The sequence below is a fragment of the Zalophus californianus genome, chromosome 12 (assembly GCF_009762305.2).
Source record: "Zalophus californianus isolate mZalCal1 chromosome 12, mZalCal1.pri.v2, whole genome shotgun sequence".
NCBI classification, from domain to species: Eukaryota; Metazoa; Chordata; class Mammalia; order Carnivora; family Otariidae; genus Zalophus; species Zalophus californianus.
This window is the reverse complement of record NC_045606.1, coordinates 62,561,736-62,584,242: the sequence shown is the minus strand read 5'-3', so window position 1 is coordinate 62,584,242 and position 22,507 is coordinate 62,561,736. Positions and strand designations below refer to the sequence as shown.

At 39.6% G+C, this 22,507-nt stretch overlaps 1 protein-coding gene across 4 annotated transcripts in view; it reads left to right on the top strand.

Moving 5' to 3' along the window:
- KBTBD2 (kelch repeat and BTB domain containing 2) overlaps nucleotides 1-21,260 on the top strand; it is a 49,723-nt gene extending 28,463 nt beyond the window's left edge. For 3 of the 4 annotated variants that reach the window (XM_035723173.1, XM_035723175.1, XM_035723174.1), the window contains 3 exons: nucleotides 11,261-11,773; nucleotides 15,693-15,858; nucleotides 18,532-21,260. In XM_035723173.1, the coding sequence (XP_035579066.1) occupies nucleotides 11,604-11,773; nucleotides 15,693-15,858; nucleotides 18,532-20,067 (1,872 nt within the window). In that variant the 5' untranslated portion in view covers nucleotides 11,261-11,603 and the 3' untranslated portion in view covers nucleotides 20,068-21,260. Of the gene's footprint in view, nucleotides 1-7; nucleotides 458-11,260; nucleotides 11,774-15,692; nucleotides 15,859-18,531 lie in introns of those variants that run through there. The other variant, XM_035723172.1, reaches the window with a different exon arrangement.
- The last annotated feature ends 1,247 nt before the right edge of the window (nucleotides 21,261-22,507 follow it).

Here is a 22,507-nt window from a genome sequence, read left to right as displayed (position 1 = left end):
GTGCCGCTAGGCGGGCGCGAGCGGCGGGAATTGAAACCTGGCGAAGGCTGGCCCACGGTCCGCTGCCCGCGCGTTCCTGGGCCGCGGAAGGGGCCCGCAAAGGGGGCGAGCGCGCGCCGCAGGGGCGGGGCGGGAGCGGCGAGCCGGGCGTCTCGCGGCCCGGCGGCGCGGCTCCCGGGGGAGGAGTCTGGCGGTGGTCGGGCCCTGAGGAACGTGCGGCGGCGCCCGCAGAGGACGCTGCTTTCCGCGCAGGACGGACCGACCGAGGGAGGGCGCGAGGGGAAGCCGGAAGGAAGACGAGGCTGCGGCGCCAGGCTTCCTCGGGGGGAGGCGGAGGCGAGACCCCGGCCCTGGCCTCGGCGGGAGAGCCACGCCCCCGCCGCCGCGCCCGAGGGGCCCAGTGTTTCCGGGGGCCGCCGGCCGCCCCGGATCCCAATCCTCGGGACCTGGGGACACGGTGAGCAGGCGTCGCCAGCGCCAGGCGAGAGGGAGGGGCAGGCGGGGGGAGCCCGCGAGGACCTGTGGAGAAATAGGGAAAAGAGGGCAGCAGTGGGAGGGGGCTCGGCCCTTTGTGGCTCCGCGGGCTGGGAGGGCGCGGGGGGGCGGCGGCGGCGGCATCTTTCAAACCCGAGACGCTTCCTCCACGGGCGGGGGAGGGGCGAGGGCGGCCGACGCCGCCCTCCGCACCCTGCGGCGGCCCCTTCGCAGCCCGGCGCCGGGCCGGTGTGTGGGGCAGGGGCGGCGGGGTGCGCCGCTCGCTGGGCGGTTTCCGGCCTGCTGGCGCCCGCCGTTGCTAAAATAAAGCCGTTTTCCTTAACGCCTCGCGACGGGTTCGCGAGGTGGTGGGCCGGAGAAGGGCAAGCCCTTCCTTGCATTTTTTTTTTTTTCTTTCCCGGTACATCTGAAGTAAGCAGGAGATGTGTAGATGAATAGAGATCCTATTGTGATCTAACGATTTTAAAAAAGCAGAAGCTACCCTTTGAAACAAAATTGTGTACGTGTTTACTTTAGACTGTGAAATCGTTAACTTATTTGAACTCGATCACCTCCCTCTCCCCATGAATTGACAAACCGTGAAGTTATAAGAATATCCCTTGGTTTGATTTGGAGCAGTTATTCTGAGTTAACGTCCTCCCCTCCTCCCCACCAAGTTTAGCGATCTCTAAGGTCTTGTTTTACAGCGACCTCAAAGGGAGAGGAATACACACTTCATGGGCTACAGATCCCTGGAATTGTCCGCTACCACTCTGGTCCCTTCAAGTGAAAACAGAAAATCCAGAATGTAAAATTAACTTTAAGAGGGCATGTTTGTATGTAATGTTTATCTTCGGTATCACTTAGCCTTATAAAAATTGTAGGGTACAGGACTGGTCACGTGTTGTTTATACATGAATCTGTACGTCTGGCTCACTGAGCGTTCAGGCATTCAGAAACAAAATCTTATCACAATGTGGTCTAACCAAAATTTTATTTTCTTCTGTTGAGGCAGCTAGTTAACAGGGTGGATTTTTTTTTTTCTCCTTCCCTCTGAGTTGTGAATTTTTGCTTGAATTTGGGTAATATGGACTTCAAATCTCTTGCGATTGTGACTTATTTTAGTTAACCTTTGGTAACGTTTTTTCAGAAGGGTTTTTTTTTTTTTTCCTGACCTAAAGTAAATTGAAAAGTCAAACCCGCCCGTTTTCTAGTCTTGATGATGTGGAATTTTGCTGTTCTTTTCATCTGGCTAACTGATGTTAAGCTTACTTCTTCACTTTGATCTTTGTCGTTGGTCTAGTGCTAATTGAAATCCCTTTAGTTTGGGTCCTGAAATCTTCAAGAAGTCTGTCGGTAAACTATACCAGGATTATGACGTTTCTGTTGAGCACGCCTGATAGTCCACACTTTTTCACCTAGCGCTATTTTCTCTACACAGAGTTTTGTAGGAAGAGTTTAAAGTGTTACAACTCTTCTCCCCTTTTTGTTTGCTCTCATAGGACGCATAAAATCTGTTAACTTTAGTTATTCATGGGGCCTATAAAGAGGTGGGTGGGAATAGCAATGTCATATAGTTCCTTAAGTCCACACAATAATGTAGATTTTCTTTCTTCTGGTTAATGGAAATAATGAGCTATTCCATAAGATTCAAACATCGAATTCCTAGAAATTTGAATGTAGTCTGAAAAGCCAAAAGATTTTACACATTTATTTAGACAAGAGTTGTTTTTCTCATTGCCCAGCTTCCTAAGACCAGGAAAAAGGATTTGTCCTACAGTCATGAATGAAAATGTTGAACAACTTTATTATATCTCAGTCTTATTTTCAGTTTTGTGGAGTTCAAATAGAGCAAGTAATATTTAAGTAACTCAGAAATGACAGGTTGATTGCAAGTAATTTTTTAAATATTTGAAGATTACTCCTGGTTCCCTTGCCAGGAATTTGCAGTACCTAGATTTCCTCAGTGTGGGGAGAAGGGATTTTTGTAGATTTGGGGAAACTGTAATTTAATGAGAGAAGCTTTTAAAATTCTTGGCTTTCTTTGCTCCATTTCCATACCTCTGGCAAGTGGTGACATGCAATAGCTTCCATGTTAGGCAAAGGATTCTAAATATTCCTCACTTTACTTTTCTTTTTTGGAAGAAATTGAAAAACTTCAGTAGTCATAATCATTGTTAACTGGCCGTGCCCTTAATGACCGCATGTTTGAATGCCTGGGAAATATTTTCTTCTGCTATTGTGATTGAAAAAATCATTGACTTGGTGGAAAATGAAATCCCAGTGAGATCGTTAACGTCAGTTTTGCTTTAGCCTATATTTCTCCAGCTTTCTTTCCTTTCTTTTTTTTTTTTTTTTAAGATTTTATTTATTTGACACAGAGACACAGCGAGAGAGGGAACACAGGCAGGGGGAGTGGGAGAGGGAGAAGCAGGCTTCCTGTGGAGCAGGGAGCCCGATGCGGGGCTCGATCCCAGGACGCTGGGATCATGACCTGGGCCAAAGGCAGACGCTTAATGACTGAGCCACCCAGGCACCCCTCTCCAGCTTTCTTAAGTCACTGCAGAGCTGAGGGGAGAAAACGAAAAGTGATATCCAAAATAAAAGGACATACTATACTCATAGGATTATTCTGTCACAGGTGGTGGCATTTCCTTTATAGTCTCGTTTAGTATTTTGTTGTTCCTGTTTTGTTTTAAAGTGAAATAACTTACTAATCATAATGTAGTACAGAAGCTTATATTTGTGATCTGAATTTACTTGATGGAGTCCTGTAGACTTTTCAGTGTGGTTGGAAATGAAGAACATAGGAATAGGCCTGAGGTCTGAATTTGCTTAGAGTAGGGGAAGCTATACTGAAATGATCAAACTTGATAAATTCTTCAAAAGGCAAGGTGTTTGTTTTTTAATTGATGTTTGTCACAACAAAAAATTCTGTTTGTGTAGTGGTTGGCAGTCAGTCTAAAGACCGTAGTTTTCCAGACATTCTCAACTGTCAGGATGGTTTTGATAACTTGAAAGCAAACTCGCTGGTACCAATATTTTGTCCCTACGGAGAAACCTATCACTTCATTGAAAGGAACAATGTTTTGTTTTGTCACGGGTGCTTCCTGGTTCTCCTTTAGTTTTTTTTTTGCATTGGCATCAGCCCTTTCAAGATTAGTCTTTGAGCCGATTTGTTTCATTGATTTGTACCATCAAAATACTCCCTAAATCTTTGAATGAATGTCTAAGATCCCTTTCACCCAGGGTAAAAAGAACTGTGAGTGCTGAGACCTTGTAATTGGGACGCCTGGACCTGGTACAGGTGTGGAGATTCAGGAGTTGGGAAAGTGCCACAAAAAGCCTGGCCAGTGAGTGCATTAATAAATACAACTGCAGATGTTTATTTAGTAGTGTGATGTGTCAGGCACTGGTCCTAAGATCTTTATGAAATTCATTTAATCAACTCATTGAGAAGAGTTCTATTTTTATCTTCCATTTTACAGATTAGCATACTGTGGCACAGAAAGTAAATAACTTACAAAAGGTCACGCATTTAGTAAGTTGAAGAATTGGGCTTTCACAGCTCCACAGTTCATGCGCTTAATTTTTTGGCAATAACTTGACATTCTGAATGCCTTGGATCCTTTCCAAGAAAAGTTTTCTAGCTTCTGTATTGGCGTTTGTGGCATTGAAAGATGCAGCACTGTATCAAAAACTAATGGTGTAATGTATGGTGATTAACAAAACATAATAAAAGATGCAGCACTAAGTTAATAATATGCAACTGGGAAGTGCTTTGTGCAGGTGACGACCTACAGTCCGCTGCCCTTCCTATCATTACTTCATCCTTTATATAATTTCTGTGCAGTCCTTGTTGGCAACCTCCTTCCCATCTTTTTATTTCATTTAACATACACAGCTCAGTTAATTGCTAATCAATCTCATTTTTACATTCAGTGGTCATTTAATACTTTATTCTTTCCTTGATCTTCTAGGTTTTGCCTGGTTAACATTGGAAAAGCTTGCTTTGCTTCTATTTGTGTTTCTGTAGCTACTCAGTGGAAGGGTACTACAAATGACACACCTGTGGGATTAAAAACCAGGTTTCAAAGTGAAATTGGACACCTCTCCCCCCAGTAAAATCCGCTGCCATCGATCTCTGAAATCTTTAAGAGTGTTTGGAATTATTTTTTAAAATTTCAACTTTTTTTTTTTTTTTAAGATTTTATTTGTTTATTTGACACAGAGAGACACAGCGAGAGAGGGAACACAAGCAGGGGGAGTGGGAGAGGGAGAAGCAGGCTTCCCGCCGAGCAGGGAGCCCGAGGCGGGGCTTGATTCCAGGACCCTGGGATCCTGACATGAGCCGAAGGCAGACGCTTAACCACTGAGCCACCCGCCTAGGCGCCCCTAAAATTTCAACCTTTCATGCCTTTCTCCAGTTAATCTTGGTTTCTCTTTAATATCAATGTTCAGAATCTATAAAATAAATATACAATTTACTGTTACTAATCTTTAATTGTGTCTATTAACAGTATTTACTTTATGTAGTTTGTAGACACAGTTTTGGTCATATTTTGGCTTGCGAAGCCTGGGGACTTAAGCACCTTTTTTGTAGTATTGCTATTGATTATTTGAGGAAAACCAGTTGGAGTAAGTTCCCATAAGAGGTGTTTCAGATTTTTAATATATATTTTTCTTTTCTTTTTTTCCATCATGATGTCACTATTTTTATTTTTTTAAAGGTTTTTATTTATTCATTTGAGAGAGACAGAGAGAGAGCATGAGAGGGGGGAGGGTCAGAGAGAGAAGCAGACTCCCCGCTGAGTAGGGAGCCCTGCGTGGGACTCGATCCCAGGACTCCAGGATCATGACCGGAGCCGAAGGCAGTCACCCAACCAACGGAACCACCAGGCACCCTGTTTCAGATTTTTAAATAGAATTGTATATATTAATCTGGATTGCTGACTGATTTAATCCTGATCACTCAGTAGCATTGTTTGTTTTGAAACTATTTTGTGTGGTGGAACTCAATAGAGAAAAAAATGTATTAAAACCAAAATTTTTGCTTTTTTTTCTTTCAATCATAATTTATACATTTCCTACTTTCAACACAGGTAGCCCTTAGATTTAAAAAGAAGTTGGACATTGTCCCCTAACATTTTACAGAAAGTGGGTAGAGTATAGAAGAAAGGATCTCATCCTGTATATGACATTCTAACCTTGTCAATGCTGTTATTCTCTGCCATCAAGCAGATCTGTGGAAAACATTGACTTGAGCCCATAACTTAGAAAAAGAAGTTAGAAACCCATAGTTTTTATATCAAAGTACATTGCATTTTATTAGATTCTGAATTTCATTATATCGTGTTTGTACAACTCCCATTTAATTATTACTCTAGTTGGCATTTTTCATTGTGGAATATGTTCTAATATTTTAATGACCAGCTTTAAAATACAGAATTTTAAAGCCTATCTCTTTACACAAAAATTGTCTTTTATACATGTTGTGTTTTTCAAGTGTATGTAGTTATTGTTGTAGTTGATAAAATAGAAAATAGGTTGTGTTTTGTTTTTGTGTTTTTTTAAGATTTTTTATTTGACAGAACGAGAGAGAGAGCGCGCGTGCAGGCAGAGCGAGAGGGAGAAGCAGGCTCCCCGCTGAGCAGGGAGCTGAATGCGGGGCTCGATCCCAGGACCCTGAGATCATGACCTGAGCCAAAGGCAGCCGCTTAACCAACTGAGCCACCCAGGTGCCCCAATAGGTTGTGTTTTTGATTCTTTTTTTCTCTTAAATATTTTATTTATTTATTTGACAGGGAGAGAGAGAGAGCACAAGCAGGGGGAGCAGCAGTCAGAGGGAGAGGGAGAAGCAGGCTCCCTGCTGAGCAGAGAGCCTGACTTGGGGCTCTATCCCAGGATTCTGGGATCATGACCTGAGCCGAAGGCAGATGCTTAACGACGGAGCCACCCAGGTGCCCCTGTGTTTTTGATTCTATAATAGTTTTTTCTCATTTTTTTCAACAGATTATCTTATAGAGGAATGTCCTTTGTGTTTTTAACCTTAATAAAGGGTACTCACACTACATAAAAGAGAAAGTGTTTCAGAAATCCACTGAACCTGCAGTCGGTGGGGAAAGCATTTAGTTGTGTGATTAGCTAGCAGTTGTTAAAATATTTTAGTTGAAAAGAAAAGTGGAATATATACAGGTTAGATTAAGATCAACTTTTAAGCATTTAAGGCTTATGCTTTTCCTGTTTTTGTGATCTAAAGGGAAAATACTCTTCTAGGAAAAACATCTTGAGTTATGCATTTTAATCACAGACTTTTAATATTTGATCAAGAAGCAGTCTGAAGCAGAGATTGGTGCATGTGGCCTGCAGCCTGTTTTTGGAAATAAGTTTTACTGAAACACAGTATGTCCATTTGTTTACATACTGTCTTGTTGCTCTGAGACTACAATAGAGTTAAGCATTTGGGAAGAGACTTTATAGCTTGCAAAGCCTCTAGAATATATATATTTTTAAAAGATTTTATTTATTTATTTGACAGAGAGACAGAGAGGGAACACAAGCAGGGGGAGTGGGAGAGGGAGAAGCAGACTCCCCACTGAGCAGGGAGCCCAATGCAGGGCTTGATCCCAGGATCTGGGATCATGACCTGAGCCAAAGGCAGACACTTAACGACTGAGCCACCCAGGTGCCCCGCCTCTAGAATATTTTGTCTTTGTGATAAAAGAAAGTAGTATACCCTTTAAAAGTTTATTTTTTTAAATTAGATAATCATTGCATATGTTAATAAAATTCAGAAGGCTTAAAAAGGTCTTCAGTAAGTTTTTCCTCTTTCTGCAGCGTGAACCGGTGTTTGGAGTGGAGCTAAGTGCCAGCTACATCCTTTGCTCATTTTACTTGTATCACAGTTTTTCTTATGATAAGGAATAAAATTTCTTGTTCTTATGTTATCAGAAGTTTGGAAATGAACGACCAAGACAGCTAGGTTTGTTTGGTTTTTCTTTTTTCAGATTTTATTTATTTGTCAGCGCACAAGCAGGGGGGCAGCTGCAGAGGCAGAGGGAGAAGCAGGCTTCCCGCTGAGCAAGGGGCCCGTTGCAGGATTCGATTTCAGGACCTTGGGATCACGACCTGAGCCGAAGGCAGGTGCTCAACCGACTGAGCCACCCAGGAGTCCCAAGACAGCTAGATTTTAAGAAAAACATTTCTTTTTTTTAAAGATTTATTTATTTATTTTGAGAGAGTGAGAATGAGAGAGAGAGAGCACATGAGAGGGGGGAGGGCCAGAGGGAGAAGCAGGTTCCTCGCTGAGCAGGGAGCCTGATGCGGGACTCGATCCCGGGACTCCAGGATCATGACCTGAGCCGAAGGCAGTCGCTTAACTAACTAAGCCACCCAGGCGCCCCAAGAAAAACATTTCTTCTACCCAAATTATTTCACCTATTTGCTGCCGCCTTTTTAGCTTTTGTCTAGAATAACTGGTTTTTAAAACTTTTTAAATGATAATCATGATTTGGGCTGTAGTCTATAGTAATAAATGCATATGGTGTTTTGGAGCTCTAGTGGTTGGCAGCTCTCAGTCTGAGTACTTACAGTACAATGACCAGCATTTAATGAATACTCAGTAAACATTTGTTGAGTTAAATTTAAGTAGCCATTAATTTGTGATAGAAAATTAAATAATTCCTTGATACCTGGGAATTAGTCTGTAGGTGCTAACTTCTGCAGATAACAGGATGTGTGACTTATTTTGAAGCTAATTTTAGGTATGACATAGAATGGTATGTGATTAATATGTTTATTAAAAAGAAAATTCATAAAGTATGTCAGATCACTGGTAATTAAGTAATACGGTACAGACTTTGAAATATTTTTAGGATATTTCAAGTTTTGTTATTGAGAGAAGGAATCTTGTTGTAGTAAATATTCATGTTATGGGCATTTTGAAAGTTGTTGATCATTTTATTTTATTTTACTTTTTTTTTAAAGATTTTATTTATTTATTTGACAGAGAGAGACAGCGAGAGCAGGAACACAAGCAGGGGGAGTGGGAGAGGGAGAAGCAGGCTTTCCACGGAGCAGGGAGCCCGATGTGGGGCTCGATCCCAGGACCCTGGGATCATGACCTGAGCTGAAGGCAGACGCTTAACGACTGAGCCACCCAGGCGCCCGAAAGTTGTTGATCATTTTAAACTTTGCACCTTTTTACGTTTTTATTAGTTAATATATTTTGAAGTCTATACTCTCAGAAGTGACAGCTTTATTTTGAATTGTACTAGATACAGATCTGTTTATTAAGCTGAGTTACTTGGTATCTAAATGAATGACTTTTATGCCTGTTTTAGTATTAAGATATCATAAGTAAAAATTACCTTACCAGGATGAGGATGAACCCTAGATTACAAAGTAAGGAGTGGGAAATGGTGCATAAAACAGTCATAATGAGTATTACATAAAGTTGGCTCACCGTGTAATTTTGTAAAAGCAGACTTCACTTGTTTTAGTATGGTTTTATGAGTATGATTTAAAAAAAAAATCAAATCTAGCAAAACCCTGACATAAATTAAATGGGGCCTTAAAAAGTCACAGCAAAAAGTCAAGTCACTACAAAAAAATCAAGTCATAGTATGAAGTTAAATGACCAGAGGGAGCCTGTACAGCTAGTCTGCAAGGAATTCTGGAGTCTAGCAGTGTGATCCAAATCAATGCTGGCTCTAGCTGCCAGTTCCTGTCACCTGGTTTAAATATGGATGAGGACAATTTTGGGTCTTGCAGCTAGGGTTAGGACTTTGAGTTTATCAATGTATGCATTTCTGTAAGATAAATTTCTAGAGGTAGAATTGATAGATTGAGATATTCAGTATTTACAGTGCCAGATACTATGCTTTCTGTAGTAGTTCATTTGCAATTCTGAAATTCAGAAAGCTCTTAAAATCAGGTTTTAAGAAAAACTAACAAAACTCAACCTGAAGTAACATGAGGCTATTTCCAGTATTATTTTCACACTGTTCATATTTCCCACAGCAAAGATAGTAATATGTTCAATTATGGAGTGCTGCTCCTGACTTCTTGAGAGAGTCCTGTAGTACATGATATATATACCACATTACCTCTATAAAACCTGAAAATCTCTAAATTCCAGAACATATCTAGCTCTAAGGGTTTTGAGTAAGGGCTTATATAGGTATGAATTGGCTTACTCCTGTGTAAGAAAATTCATTTTCCCATACCCTTATTAACACTGGATATTGCATCATTGATAAGTGAAAATAGCCGGTGATTTTAGGTATTACTAGCCTTAGAGGTTGTAGTAGATTAGATTTATAGTGTAACTTTGAGATCTGGAAGAGCAAAGTCATTACCTTAAATGACCCAAAGTCTCACTCTGCCTTTGCACCTGTTTTAGTTACATTCAGAGTTAAGTTGGCTGGAAATTTGACAGTGTATATCAAGTTAGCAGTTTGTGTAATAGTATAGTTTGGCAGGAAGTACAATGTGATCTTCTCCTTGACATATGGGAGATACTTTGTGAGAAGTGTTAATGGTTCCAATCATGGTATTATTTATAGGTTTCATGTGAGTAGTACTTGATTTTCTGATTATGGGAACTAAGAGTCATCTAATTAGAAAAGAAGTGATAGTTTTTAGCTGTTTAGTAATTCTGTATGGGTTTTACCTCTTTTCCTGATTTGTAACTCTTGCCTTATGTTGTAATTACTGATTTCCAAATAAAATTTAAATTTTAAGTCTCTGGAATTTCTTTTAATGGTATGCAATATAGCTAAAACCTAGGGGTTTTTTTCTCTCTCAAGTGGTTAGCGAGTTGTTCCAACATTATTTGTTGAAATAAGCCAACCTTCCATTTTAAATTGCCAGTGTTTATCATATCTAATTTCTTATATTTACTTGGGCTTATGGTAGATTTGTAATACATTTTAATATTTGATAAGAGTCATGAGGAAAAACTTGCCCTCCCTTCCCCTCAAATATCCTGGCAACTTCTGTGCATTCTTCTAGATGAATCTTCTGCAAATAGGGTTTAGATTGGATTGGTATTAAATTTACACATTTTGGAGAGCATTCATATTTGTATAATATGGAATCTTCCATATAGGAACACATGTCTTTATCCTGTTTAGTTTAAAAATGTTTTTCCTTTTTCCAGTAAAATTGTATACTCAAAATGATTTCTAGGGAGGAACCACTGTACAAAGATATATTGCATATACTTCCCTTACTGGACTGAATTACACATGAAAAACATAGTGTATACTTTGGAAATAAACTAATGGAACCTATTTACCATATGGTTTAAGTAATTTAAATTAAATATAAAACCTTTGTAAGTACATTTAGAATATATCCCCAAAATGAGTTTCTCTATGCAAGAGAAAGGGGTTTTTTGGTTTTTTTTTTTTCCCCTCTTAAATTATGGTCCTGTATTGCCACTAAACAAACAACTAGATTTGGCTTTGCTGGTAATTTAAATTCCTTATTTCTGAATAACTAAAAATAGATGCTTATGGTGATGTGCTCCTTATTTTCTAGAATGTTTATATTTTGAAGAGAAGGCAAAAAGTTAATTTGTTAAATGTTAATTTTCTTCAATCTTATTTATTTTAAATGTAATAGACTTTAAAATGTCCTTTTTCTCATATTTCATTTTTATGGTAATGTCTGTAGTTGAACTTCAAATAAATATAATTTATATTTAAATTTGCCATTTTAAGCACTGTATCCTAAAAATGTACTGGCCTAGATACTCTGACCTTTTTTTTTTTTTTTTTAGTTACTCCAGAGGATTCACAGAACATAGGATGTCACCAAAAAATCTACCTCGTGTGTTACTCTCTTTAACTCATGAGCTGCACAACAATTGCAAATTTGAGCAAGACGGCTGTCCACCGTGTTGAAGAACTGAAGAACCTAATTAACACAGGATGACCTAGGAGTGATTCTAAGCATATAACAAGATACTATTCATTAGCGAATGTGTCAGTCTTGATTCTGAATGCTGCAGATAACAGCGCGCAGAGTTTCTCCTTTTTTTATTTCTGAAGCATTCACTTGACCTTCCATCAGTAAGACTGACTTTTCCAATCTGTTCCGGGAGATATTAATGGAATACAGTCATGTCCACTCCAGACGAGAGGCAGATCAATACTGAATATGCTGTGTCCTTGTTGGAACAGTTAAAACTGTTTTATGAACAGCAGTTGTTTACTGACATAGTGTTAATTGTTGAGGGCACTGAATTCCCTTGTCATAAGATGGTTCTTGCAACATGTAGCTCTTATTTTAGGTAAGTACTTTAATCTTGCTTGATTTGTAATTTCAAATGCAGAATGTTAGCTTATTTTATTTTTTTATTTTTTATTTTTTTTTAGGATTTTATTTATTTATTTGACAGAGAGAGACACAGCGAGAGAGGGAACACAAGCAGGGGGAGTGGGAGAGGGAGAAGCAGGCTTCCTGCCGAGCAGGGAGCCCGATGTGGGGCTCGATCCCAGGACCCTGGGATCATGACCTGAGCGGAAGGCAGACGCCCAATGACTGAGCCACCCAGGCGCCCCTATTTTAATGTCTTAATAAAGGAATTCTTTTAAACATTTAGGTCAAAAAAAAAAATAGATGTCTTAATGTTTCGCTTAACTTTTCTATTCCAGTGACGTAGTGCTTGCCAAATCACTTCCTTGCATGTAAAGGACAGGTTGAAGTTTTTACAAAGGTTTAAATATAAGAAATTTGTTGAAATTAACTCAGGTAAAGTTTTAATTATGGGGAGGCAAAAATTAAAAGAGAAAGAAAATAATTTTTATTTACCATTTATTTTAAAATACTACTTTTAGGAAAGTAGTCATTGTTGATAGATGGAATTAGGCTCAATAATAACTTTTAGAGGATCATTATTGCTATTCAGACATGTTAAGGACTTTTTTTCCTTTGCAAAAATGTTTTTCTCATTCTTGGTTATTGTTATCATTTATGATACCTTTTAGCCTTACCAGACTCCTTGCTAGATTTCATTATTTAGTAATTAATAACATTGTTATCTGTGCCGTAGAATTTAGAAGCTGACTTATTTGTAATAACAAATAAATAAAGCATAACTTTACATTTTTATGATCTGCGACTTTTAATCTTTTTAGGTAGGTTTCTCTTTATTCGTTTCATAAGAGGAATAGAAGCAAAGGCATAGAAATTCTTTTATTTGTGGTCTGCCCTTAGGTTGAATTTTTACTTAATATCTGAAAGGGACGGGGTGAATAAAGATGAGTTAAATGTGGACCAGTATAATCCTACCACAGATATTAGTGGCTGTAAGTGGAGATCAGCAGTGAAAGTTAATTTCTGCTGTTCTTTAGTGATAACTATAGACAGGTTTTTTTTTTTTTTTAAAGGTTTTATTTATTTGAGAGAGAGAGAATGAGATAGCATGGGAGGGAAGAGGGTCAGAGGGAGAAGCAGGCTCCCTGCTGAGCAGGGAGCCCAATGTGGGACTCGATCCCAGGACTCCAGGATCATGACCTGAGCCGAAGGCAGTCGCCCAACCATAGACAGGTTTAATGTTGACTTTTTAAGGTTAACATACATGAAGGTTGTAGAAATGTTGGATTTCTTAATGTAACACATCTCATGATGATTGTAGCAGCTGAGGCCCACATACTAATTATCTTTGCTATGCCTGCAATTGTTTCAAGTTAAGCTGTGGATTTTTCATGCAATTTCAGACATTGATTTTCTTAGAAAGCTTAGCATATTTGCAAACAGTGGTTCTAAAACTTGGTTGATCCTCAGACTCTTCAAGTGCTTCCACAGAGATTCTTGGATTTCAAACCTAGAAATTCTGATTCAGTGGGTCTGGGTTAGAGTTTCAGAATTTTTATGTTTAAGAGCTTCCCAAATGATTGTGATGGTCAGTTTCTTTTTCAGATTTATTAGAAATTGGAGGTTATAGATTCAGTCAATACCTAGGCTTACTAGCTCTCCCATTCTAAAGATTTTTATTTATTAGAGTACACGTGTGCGCCTGAGCATGGGGGGCAGGGAGGGTCAGAGAGAATCTCCCAGACTCCCTGCTGAGCGCGGAGCCCAATGTGGGGGCTCAATCCCAGGATCATGATCTGAGCAAAAATCAAGAAAGATTCATCAGAGAAGTAAGAAGCAACAGTCCAGTACCATGCTACTTAGGACAAGAGAGGTGGGGTGTCAAAAACTGTGGAATCAAGGGTAACAAACACCACAAAAGCAATTAGGTAGCAATTAGGTAGTCACTGGTGTAGCTCAGAATGAGGAATAAGGACAACCTTCTCTTACTCTTTTTTTCTTTTTTTATTCTAACTGAACTTTGCCTCAGGTTGGTCACTGGGATTCTGGGTGCATTTTTGAGTTTTTTAGTCCCCCTCAGATAACTTATTCAGCTGTAACATGTCACTTTGTAAATAATTCATAGCCTATTGTATTAATGCTTGACCTTCTCTAGAGTTTCAGTAATATTAAATACTTTATTATTTTCTTGTCTTAAATATATCCAAAATTTAACTCCCTCTTTTTCCGGGATTAACTTGACCTTGCAGTTCCTTGACCTTACTTTCTCTCAATGACTAGCAGTATTTTTTCAGGCACTTAACTTGAGAATAAACAGTGTGGCTTTATTTCCCTCTCTACTCTCTTCCATTTCCTATGTTCAGAAAATCACCAGATCTTGATTCATTGTGATAGCTTTTGTATCCATTTCTGCCGCCCTGGGGCAGGTTGTTGCTATTCCTGCTGTAGATTATTGCAGTAGACTCATAGTCTGTTTTCCTATCTCCAGCCTTTGGCCCTTGAGGTCTGTCAGTAGAGTAGTCATCCTAGAATACATTTTATCATGCTGATAAATCCATACACAAACCCTTCAGTGTTCTGCACCATAAGAAAAAGCTCAGACTCCTAGGTCTCTTTCAAAGCCTCTGTGATCTGACTGCCACTCATCTTTTCGGTCTCCTGTATGAGCCCTTATGCCCTGGAAAAAATGGTCATGTTCTGCCCTGATTCCCTAGTTGATCCCTGTTGATGGTTTTCCTCATCTTGTCCTAGAGGGGCCTAAGCTAGTGCTGTTGTGATACCCACTTTTGATCACATACAGATCTTTCTCTTGTATGCACGCAGTAATATTCTTTGCATTGTTTTTTCGTCTCTCACCTGTATATGGGTGTTCTACTTTGTATTCTGTACACCAATTGCCTTTTTTTGGCATGTAATAGACTTTTAGGAAACTACCCTGTATAGTTTTAGGAAATCATTTGAGCGAATGACATTTTTAACACATTTATAGAGTTACAATTTACATATCACTAAATCCACCCATCTTAAATGTATAATTAAGTGAATTTTAGTATATTTACAGAGATGCATAACCATCTCTATCTAATTTGAAACATTTCATTCACCTTTGTGCCCTTTTACAGACACCATTCTTACCCACAGTCCTGGGTAGCTTCTAATCTCTCTTCTGTCTCTATATTTGCTTTTTGGGGGGGACATTTCATACAGATGGAATCCTATAATATGTGGTCTTTTGTTTCTGGCTTCTTTCACTGAGCATGTTTTGGAGGTTCATCTGTGCTGTAGTACGCATCAATACTTAGTTCCTTTTTATGGCTGAATAGTATTGTATGACTATAAAGAGTAATGATTTTTTTTTTTTTTTGGTCAAACATCAGTGGCATTTTATTTGGGAAGTTTCTATGTATTACATAGATGTTCCTTTCTCTTACCACCACCACACCCCCCAAGAGTGATGGATTTTTTTTTTTTTTTAAAGATTTTATTGATTTATTTGAGAGAGAGAATGAAAGAGAGAGAAAGCACATGAGATGGGGGGAGGGTCAGAGGGAGAAACAGACTCCCTGCCGAGCAGGGAGCCCGATGCGGGACTCGATCCCGGGACTCCAGGATCATGACCTGAGCCGAAGGCAGTCGCCTAACCAACTGAGCCACCCAGGCGCCCAAGAGTGATGGATTTTTGATGTTTTCACTCAGAATGGCATAATGGAATAGTTTGGTATATCTCTGGCACTGAATTATGCTTTTTTGTTGTCTCCCTCAAAAGCTTTCCCTATAACATGTTCTTCAGCAAATTCTCTAAATAAACATCCATGTTGTCTAGTTTTTCTTCTTAGGTCTACGTTGGTTTTACACTAAACCCATAAGCTTTGTTTTTTCTCTCTCTCTGGTAGGGCCATGTTCATGAGTGGACTCAGTGAAAGCAAACAGACACACGTGCACCTGAGGAATGTGGATGCAGCCACCTTACAGATAATAATAGCTTATGCATACACGGGTAACTTGGCAATAAATGACAGCACTGTCGAACAGCTTTATGAAACCGCTTGCTTCCTGCAGGTAAGTAGCTTTTCCTGTTATATACATAAACTGCTTTATTGTTTCAAGAGACATGGTTTCATCAGTGTTGTCTTACATCTATATAATTTTCTTATTGCAAAACTTAGAAGGTAAGTTTTCTCTTCTTAAAATGTACAGGGGAGGGCGCCTGGCTGGCTCAGTTGGAAGCACGGGCAGCTCTTGATGTTGGGGTCCTGGGTTCAGGCCCCATGTTGGTGTAAAGATTCCTTAAATAAATTTAAAAATAATGTATAAGAAAAACAATAGGATTTGATCAGTCAGTAAACTAGTTTTATGATGGGAACTTAATTAAAAGATGGGTGAAAATTTCATACTGGTTTCATATTCTAATATACCTGAGAATTTGGATTTCAAGTAAAAGTAATTTTTAAAAGTGTTTATTAAATTTAAGTGCTTCAGTTTTGTTTTTTTTTTTTTTTGCTAGAGCCTGAGATGTATTAATATTTGATGGTACTACTTTTCACAAAAAATTTAAAGATTCTTATGGAAATTATCAAACTTTATAAGAGCCATGTGACCATATTGAGCTACTAATATTAAGAACTATTTAAACTAAAAAAGTGATCATTGATCCATTTACAGATAAACTATTTTACTCTATTTTCCCCTCACCATTTAAAGAAAATTTTAAGAGGAATATAAAAAATATTTTCCTCATTCCTTTCTCTTGTTTTGAAATAACAATGTGTATTTCAGAAACAAAATTTCTCTGAGGGGAGAACCTTGAGACTAAAGGTTATATTTGGGGAGAACAGGTCATGATACCTAGTTAAGGTGCTTCATAAATGTGTGCTGCATTGAGCATGAATGACACTGAATGCCAACACCTGGGTAAAATTCTGGTAATCAGAACTCAGTCCATGCTTTATATAGCTTGCTTCCTTTTATTCTGTACTCTTTCCCTATAAAATTATACAGTATCCTACTGTACCTACAACTATGGGGAAATTGAGGGCCATAGTAGCTCCCTGGTGCTTTAGAATTAAAGGCATTCATAACTTAAATCCAAACCTGAAAGGAGGAAATGCCTACAGTATGCACTGTCTTTCCGTAGTTTAAGTTTTCAGTATCTTTTTTTAGAGCGAGAAACTCAAAGCAGGTATTTTTTAGAATTGCTTAAAAAATTGAGGAATTTTAAGAAATTTGGATTCCAGAGTACTTTATTACTATAAATAGTGATACTCTTCCTTAGAACTCTTTTCCTACCGTGTTAATGAACTCTGTATGCATATACTTACCAAATGCAAAACAGGACTCCCTTGGACTGGGCTGTCCTGACAAGCCTGGGATGACAAGCCAGGCTTTTTGTGACTACCAACATGATTTTCCTTATTAAGCACTGAAAATGATAAATGTTTTTATATGCCCGATACTATTCTCATCTGTTATTTAGGTTAAGTGTAATGCTTTATGTCTACAGATATATGGATACCATCTGATCCTTATTATAATCCTCAGTAAGGATCTCCCCATTGTATACAAGAGAAAGCTGAGGCTTAGAGAAGTGAAGCTGCCTAAGGATGTCTACTTACTGACCATCCAGTCTAAGCACCCTGACTTCTCACTGTAAACTGCTTCTAGTTAGTTTCCTGTGGTGTTGAATAAGTAGAGTAGGGAGCACTTCTGATTTCAGCCGAGATCTACTTTTCCTTCCTAAGAAAAAAATCTAGGAAACAGAATGGCTAAGGTGGGTCATTTAAATGTAGGTAATTTATAATTGCATATAAATGTATTTATTCCTTTGGTGACATTACTTGTCTAAAGAAAGGCACATAAGTAGTCATTGTACCTGGTTTTCTTGTTTTATAGTACTGTCTTGTCGATGTTGAGAAAACCAGATAACAGCTACGCAACAGTAATCATTTATGATAAAAAATTTATAATGATAGGGGGCACCTGGGTGGCTCAGTCGTTAAGCGTCTGCTTTCGGCTCAGGTCATGATCCCAGGGTCCTGGGATCGAGCCCTGCATCAGGCTCCCTGCTCCGTGGGAGGCCTACTTCTCCCTCTCCCACTCCCCCTGCTTGTGTTCCCTCTCTCACTGTGTCTCTGTCAAATAAATAAAATCTTAAAAAAAATTTTTTTTATAATCATTTATGTACTATGATTTACATTGTTTCCGTTTTTTTCAATTACATATTTTTAAAGCCTAGAAAAGTATAGAACTTAGGCAATAAATTTCCATATTTTTCCTTTAAGACCATTTTCTTAAGATTTTATTTATTTATTTGAGAGAGAGAATGAGATAGCACCAGAGGGAAGAGGGTCAGAGGGAGAAGCAGACTCCCCGCCGAGCAGGGAGCCCGATGTGGGACTCGATCCCGGGACTCCAGGATCATGACCTGAGCCGAAGGCAGTCGCTTAACCAACTGAGCCAGCCAGGCGCCCAAGACCATTTATTTTTAAGAGCCTATTTAATGTTACAGTATTAGCTCCTAAATAGGGCACCTAAGTAGGCCACTGGACAAGTAGTAGATATGCAAAACTATGCATAGTCTTCTAATTTTATTATTACTGGAAGGCACTTCCTTTGCCCAAGCATACATATCTAAAAATAGAAACTATAGGATGGGGATCTGATTAATACTACTTGTATTTTACATAAAAGTAAAATTTGTCTTTATCAACCTTTCCCCCTTCCCCCCCATTTTAGGTAGAAGATGTATTGCAACGCTGTCGAGAATACTTAATTAAAAAAATAAACGCAGAGAACTGCGTGCGATTGTTGAGTTTTGCGGATCTGTTCAGTTGTGAGGAATTAAAGCAGAGTGCTAAAAGAATGGTAGAGCACAAGTTCACTGCTGTGTATCACCAGGAAGCGTTCATGCAGCTGTCACATGACCTACTGATAGACATCCTCAGTAGTGACAATTTAAATGTTGAAAAGGAGGAGACGGTTCGCGAAGCTGCTATGCTGTGGCTAGAGTACAACACAGAATCACGGTCCCAGTATTTGTCTTCAGTTCTTAGCCAAATCCGAATTGATGCACTTTCCGAAGTAACGCAGAGAGCTTGGTTTCAAGGCCTGCCGCCCAATGACAAGTCTGTCGTGGTTCAAGGTCTGTATAAGTCTATGCCCAAGTTTTTCAAACCAAGACTTGGAATGACTAAAGAGGAGATGATGATTTTCATTGAAGCATCTTCAGAAAATCCTTGTAGTCTTTACTCTTCTGTCTGTTACAGCCCCCAAGCAGAAAAAGTTTACAAGCTGTGCAGCCCACCAGCCGATTTGCATAAGGTTGGGACTGTTGTAACTCCCGATAATGACATCTATATAGCAGGGGGTCAGGTTCCTCTGAAAAACACAAAAACGAATCACAGTAAAACAAGCAAACTTCAGACTGCCTTCAGAACTGTGAATTGCTTTTACTGGTTTGATGCACAGCAAAATACCTGGTTTCCAAAGACCCCGATGCTTTTTGTCCGCATAAAGCCATCTTTGGTTTGCTGTGAGGGCTATATCTATGCAATTGGAGGAGACAGTGTAGGTGGCGAACTTAACCGGAGGACCGTGGAAAGATACGACACTGAGAAGGATGAGTGGACAATGGTAAGCCCTCTGCCTTGTGCTTGGCAGTGGAGCGCGGCAGTTGTGGTTCACGACTGCATTTATGTGATGACACTGAACCTCATGTACTGTTACTTTCCCAGGTCTGACTCATGGGTAGAAATGGCCATGAGACAGACCAGCAGGTCTTTTGCTTCGGCTGCGGCTTTTGGTGATAAAATTTTCTATATTGGAGGGTTGCACATTGCTACCAATTCTGGCATAAGACTCCCCTCTGGCACTGTAGACGGGTCTTCGGTAACTGTGGAGATTTATGACGTGAATAAAAATGAGTGGAAAATGGCGGCCAACATCCCTGCCAAGAGGTACTCAGATCCCTGTGTTAGAGCTGTTGTGATCTCAAATTCTCTGTGTGTGTTTATGCGAGAAACCCACTTAAACGAGAGAGCGAAATATGTCACCTACCAGTATGATCTGGAACTTGACCGATGGTCTCTGCGGCAGCACATATCTGAACGTGTACTGTGGGACTTAGGGAGAGATTTTCGGTGCACTGTGGGGAAACTTTATCCATCCTGCCTTGAAGAGTCTCCATGGAAACCACCAACTTACCTTTTTTCACCGGATGGGACGGAGGAGTTTGAACTGGATGGAGAAATGGTTGCACTACCACCTGTCTAGTCGGCGAGTTGAGGGAGTGCACGCCTGGTTTATGTGCTTTGTCATTTTCTTTGCTTAAACAAGAGGCTATGAGAGGACTAAATATGAGTACATAAAAGTCTATCTTTGATAAATTTTATTTTTATGCCCTACTTAATATTTGCATCAGTATAATATATATCAGTGAGTCTTACAGAAAGATATGCTTCCATAATATGAAATAGATTATCTGATAATTGAGAAACTTTTACGTGTATCATGAGAGCATAAGAATCTGGATTATCTAATAACATTGTTAGCCCTGTGTTATGTACAGTTCAAAAAGTTCACTTATTAAAAGTAGTTTCCTGTTCCTAGTGTGGTATATCGCAAATTGTGCCGAGGTTATTTTAGTATATGTATCTCATTCCTGTGCTTCTGTTCCGAAGTCCTGGAATATGGTTTTTTTCAGTGTAATTAATTCAGCTGCACTTAACACTAGTGTCCATGTTGGTATAGAAATGTTGTCAAAATCCTATACTCTAGTTGAGGAAGATCTTCCATTTTATGGTATTGCACAGGGAAAGCTATGACTGCAGGATCAGTCTAACTGTACTATTAGGTGCATGTGTTCTCTCTTCACGAACTTATACTTGTCTATCTAGAATACAGGTCTTCCAATCAGCTGGTCATTTACCAGGTGTGGACTTAACGTTGCTGGGCTTGCAATGAGAATTGCTGGTCCCTTGTTGTGCGGGTCTGTGTGGAGCTTTAATCCGTAAATGCCTCCACTTTCTGTATTACATTAACATTGGCTCATGCATATAACTACCTGCTGCTGTTGTATTTCTCCATCGTAAAGATTTAGAGTGGGTTAACCAGGTCATTACATCTTAATTTAATAACAAGCATTACTGTAGAGTGATTGTGTATAGATATCCATTAGCTGTCAGGGTGTGTTTTTTTCGGTTTTGTTTTTTAACCTGTTGTGTGCGTGTGGGGGTAGGAGTAGGAAGGTGAACTGTTCAGGAATTCTCGGCACTAGCCGTGCACACGAGCAGATCATTAGTGCTGCTCTGGCATTAATCCCAGGAACCACTAGCAGTAGCGGGGCGCCGCCCATCTAACATGAGCACAGGTGCTTCATGACCAACATTACTAGCATGTTCAACTGCATAATGTTCTGGCACTGTATTTTGAATGACATTAATTTATTAAATAAATTGTATATATTATCTGTTTTTCTTTTGTGATGGGGATGGTGTAATGGTGTGCTTTTTTAATTTTACTGGGTCAGTTTAGCTTGTTACAGGTGTTTGTTTTTTTCCCCCAGAATGTGACATACATATATATATATATATTTGGCTTTCCTTTATTACCGTCTGATTTGAGCCTTACTGTATCAACATAACATCAACTGCACAGAAGAGACAATGCCTTTCAACCCTAGTCCCGGATTAAGATCCTCTGGAATACTTTGAAATGCCTGAGCCTCATCCCAGACAAAATGAACCACAATTTCTGGTGGGTGCACCCATCAAGTGTCTTTCAAAGCACTACAGGTGGTTCTTTTGTGCAGTCCCATTGAGAGCCGTTGGGTTAGGCCTTAACTAAGGATTTCGGTAGGCATTTCCTTCTGGTTTGCCAGTCTTCCTAGAGCACGTCTTAGTCATGTTCACACACTTCAAGTTCACACACTTCAACTGCCTCTCACTGCCTACTGAAGAAAGTCCCAAATTCTTTAGCACATTTAAGGCTCTCTGTAATTTGACTTTAAATTACTTTTCCAGCCTTATATTATTTTCCTACAAACTTTACCAGTCAGGCTTCTGCTGTACTTTGCTGTCTTTGCCTGTGCCACCGCTCTACTCACAATGGTCTTTTTGTCCCTATGCTGCCCATGGCTGTCTTTCTGTATTTAAGATCTACTTGGGGGAGTTTTTAAATGAATGCTTCCCTGATAGCCACCTCTTACCTGTGCCCAAGAGAGTGCCTTCTCACACATCTTTAGTCACCATCTTCAACTTCTCTAAATGGGTCCTTTCCTTTCTTTAGATATGACCAAACCTTTTTTTTTTAATAGTATTTTTCTCCTCAACCCCTTCTTTTCCCCTTTAAAAGCTAATTCCTTGCCTGAACTGTCTGACAAAGACGCATCTCAACATTTACCAATGAACCCATGTGAGATTGGTTTCTGCCATTATCACTCCACTGCAACTTTTAAGTTCAGAATCCACTTCACTTGTCTTGATATAATAGTACGTTACACTGCTGAACACTTCATTTGAAAGACTCTAAACTGGACTTGTGACATTACGCTCCCCTGGTTTTTTCCCCTACCTCTGGGGTCTTTACTCAGATGCTGATTTCACCTCTAAGCTTAAATCTTGATCTTGTATTCACATGCCATGCTGTTTACTTCAATGACTTAAATTGATTTCCTTTGGTCTAGACCTTCACCTGAGAGCCAGACTTGGATGTT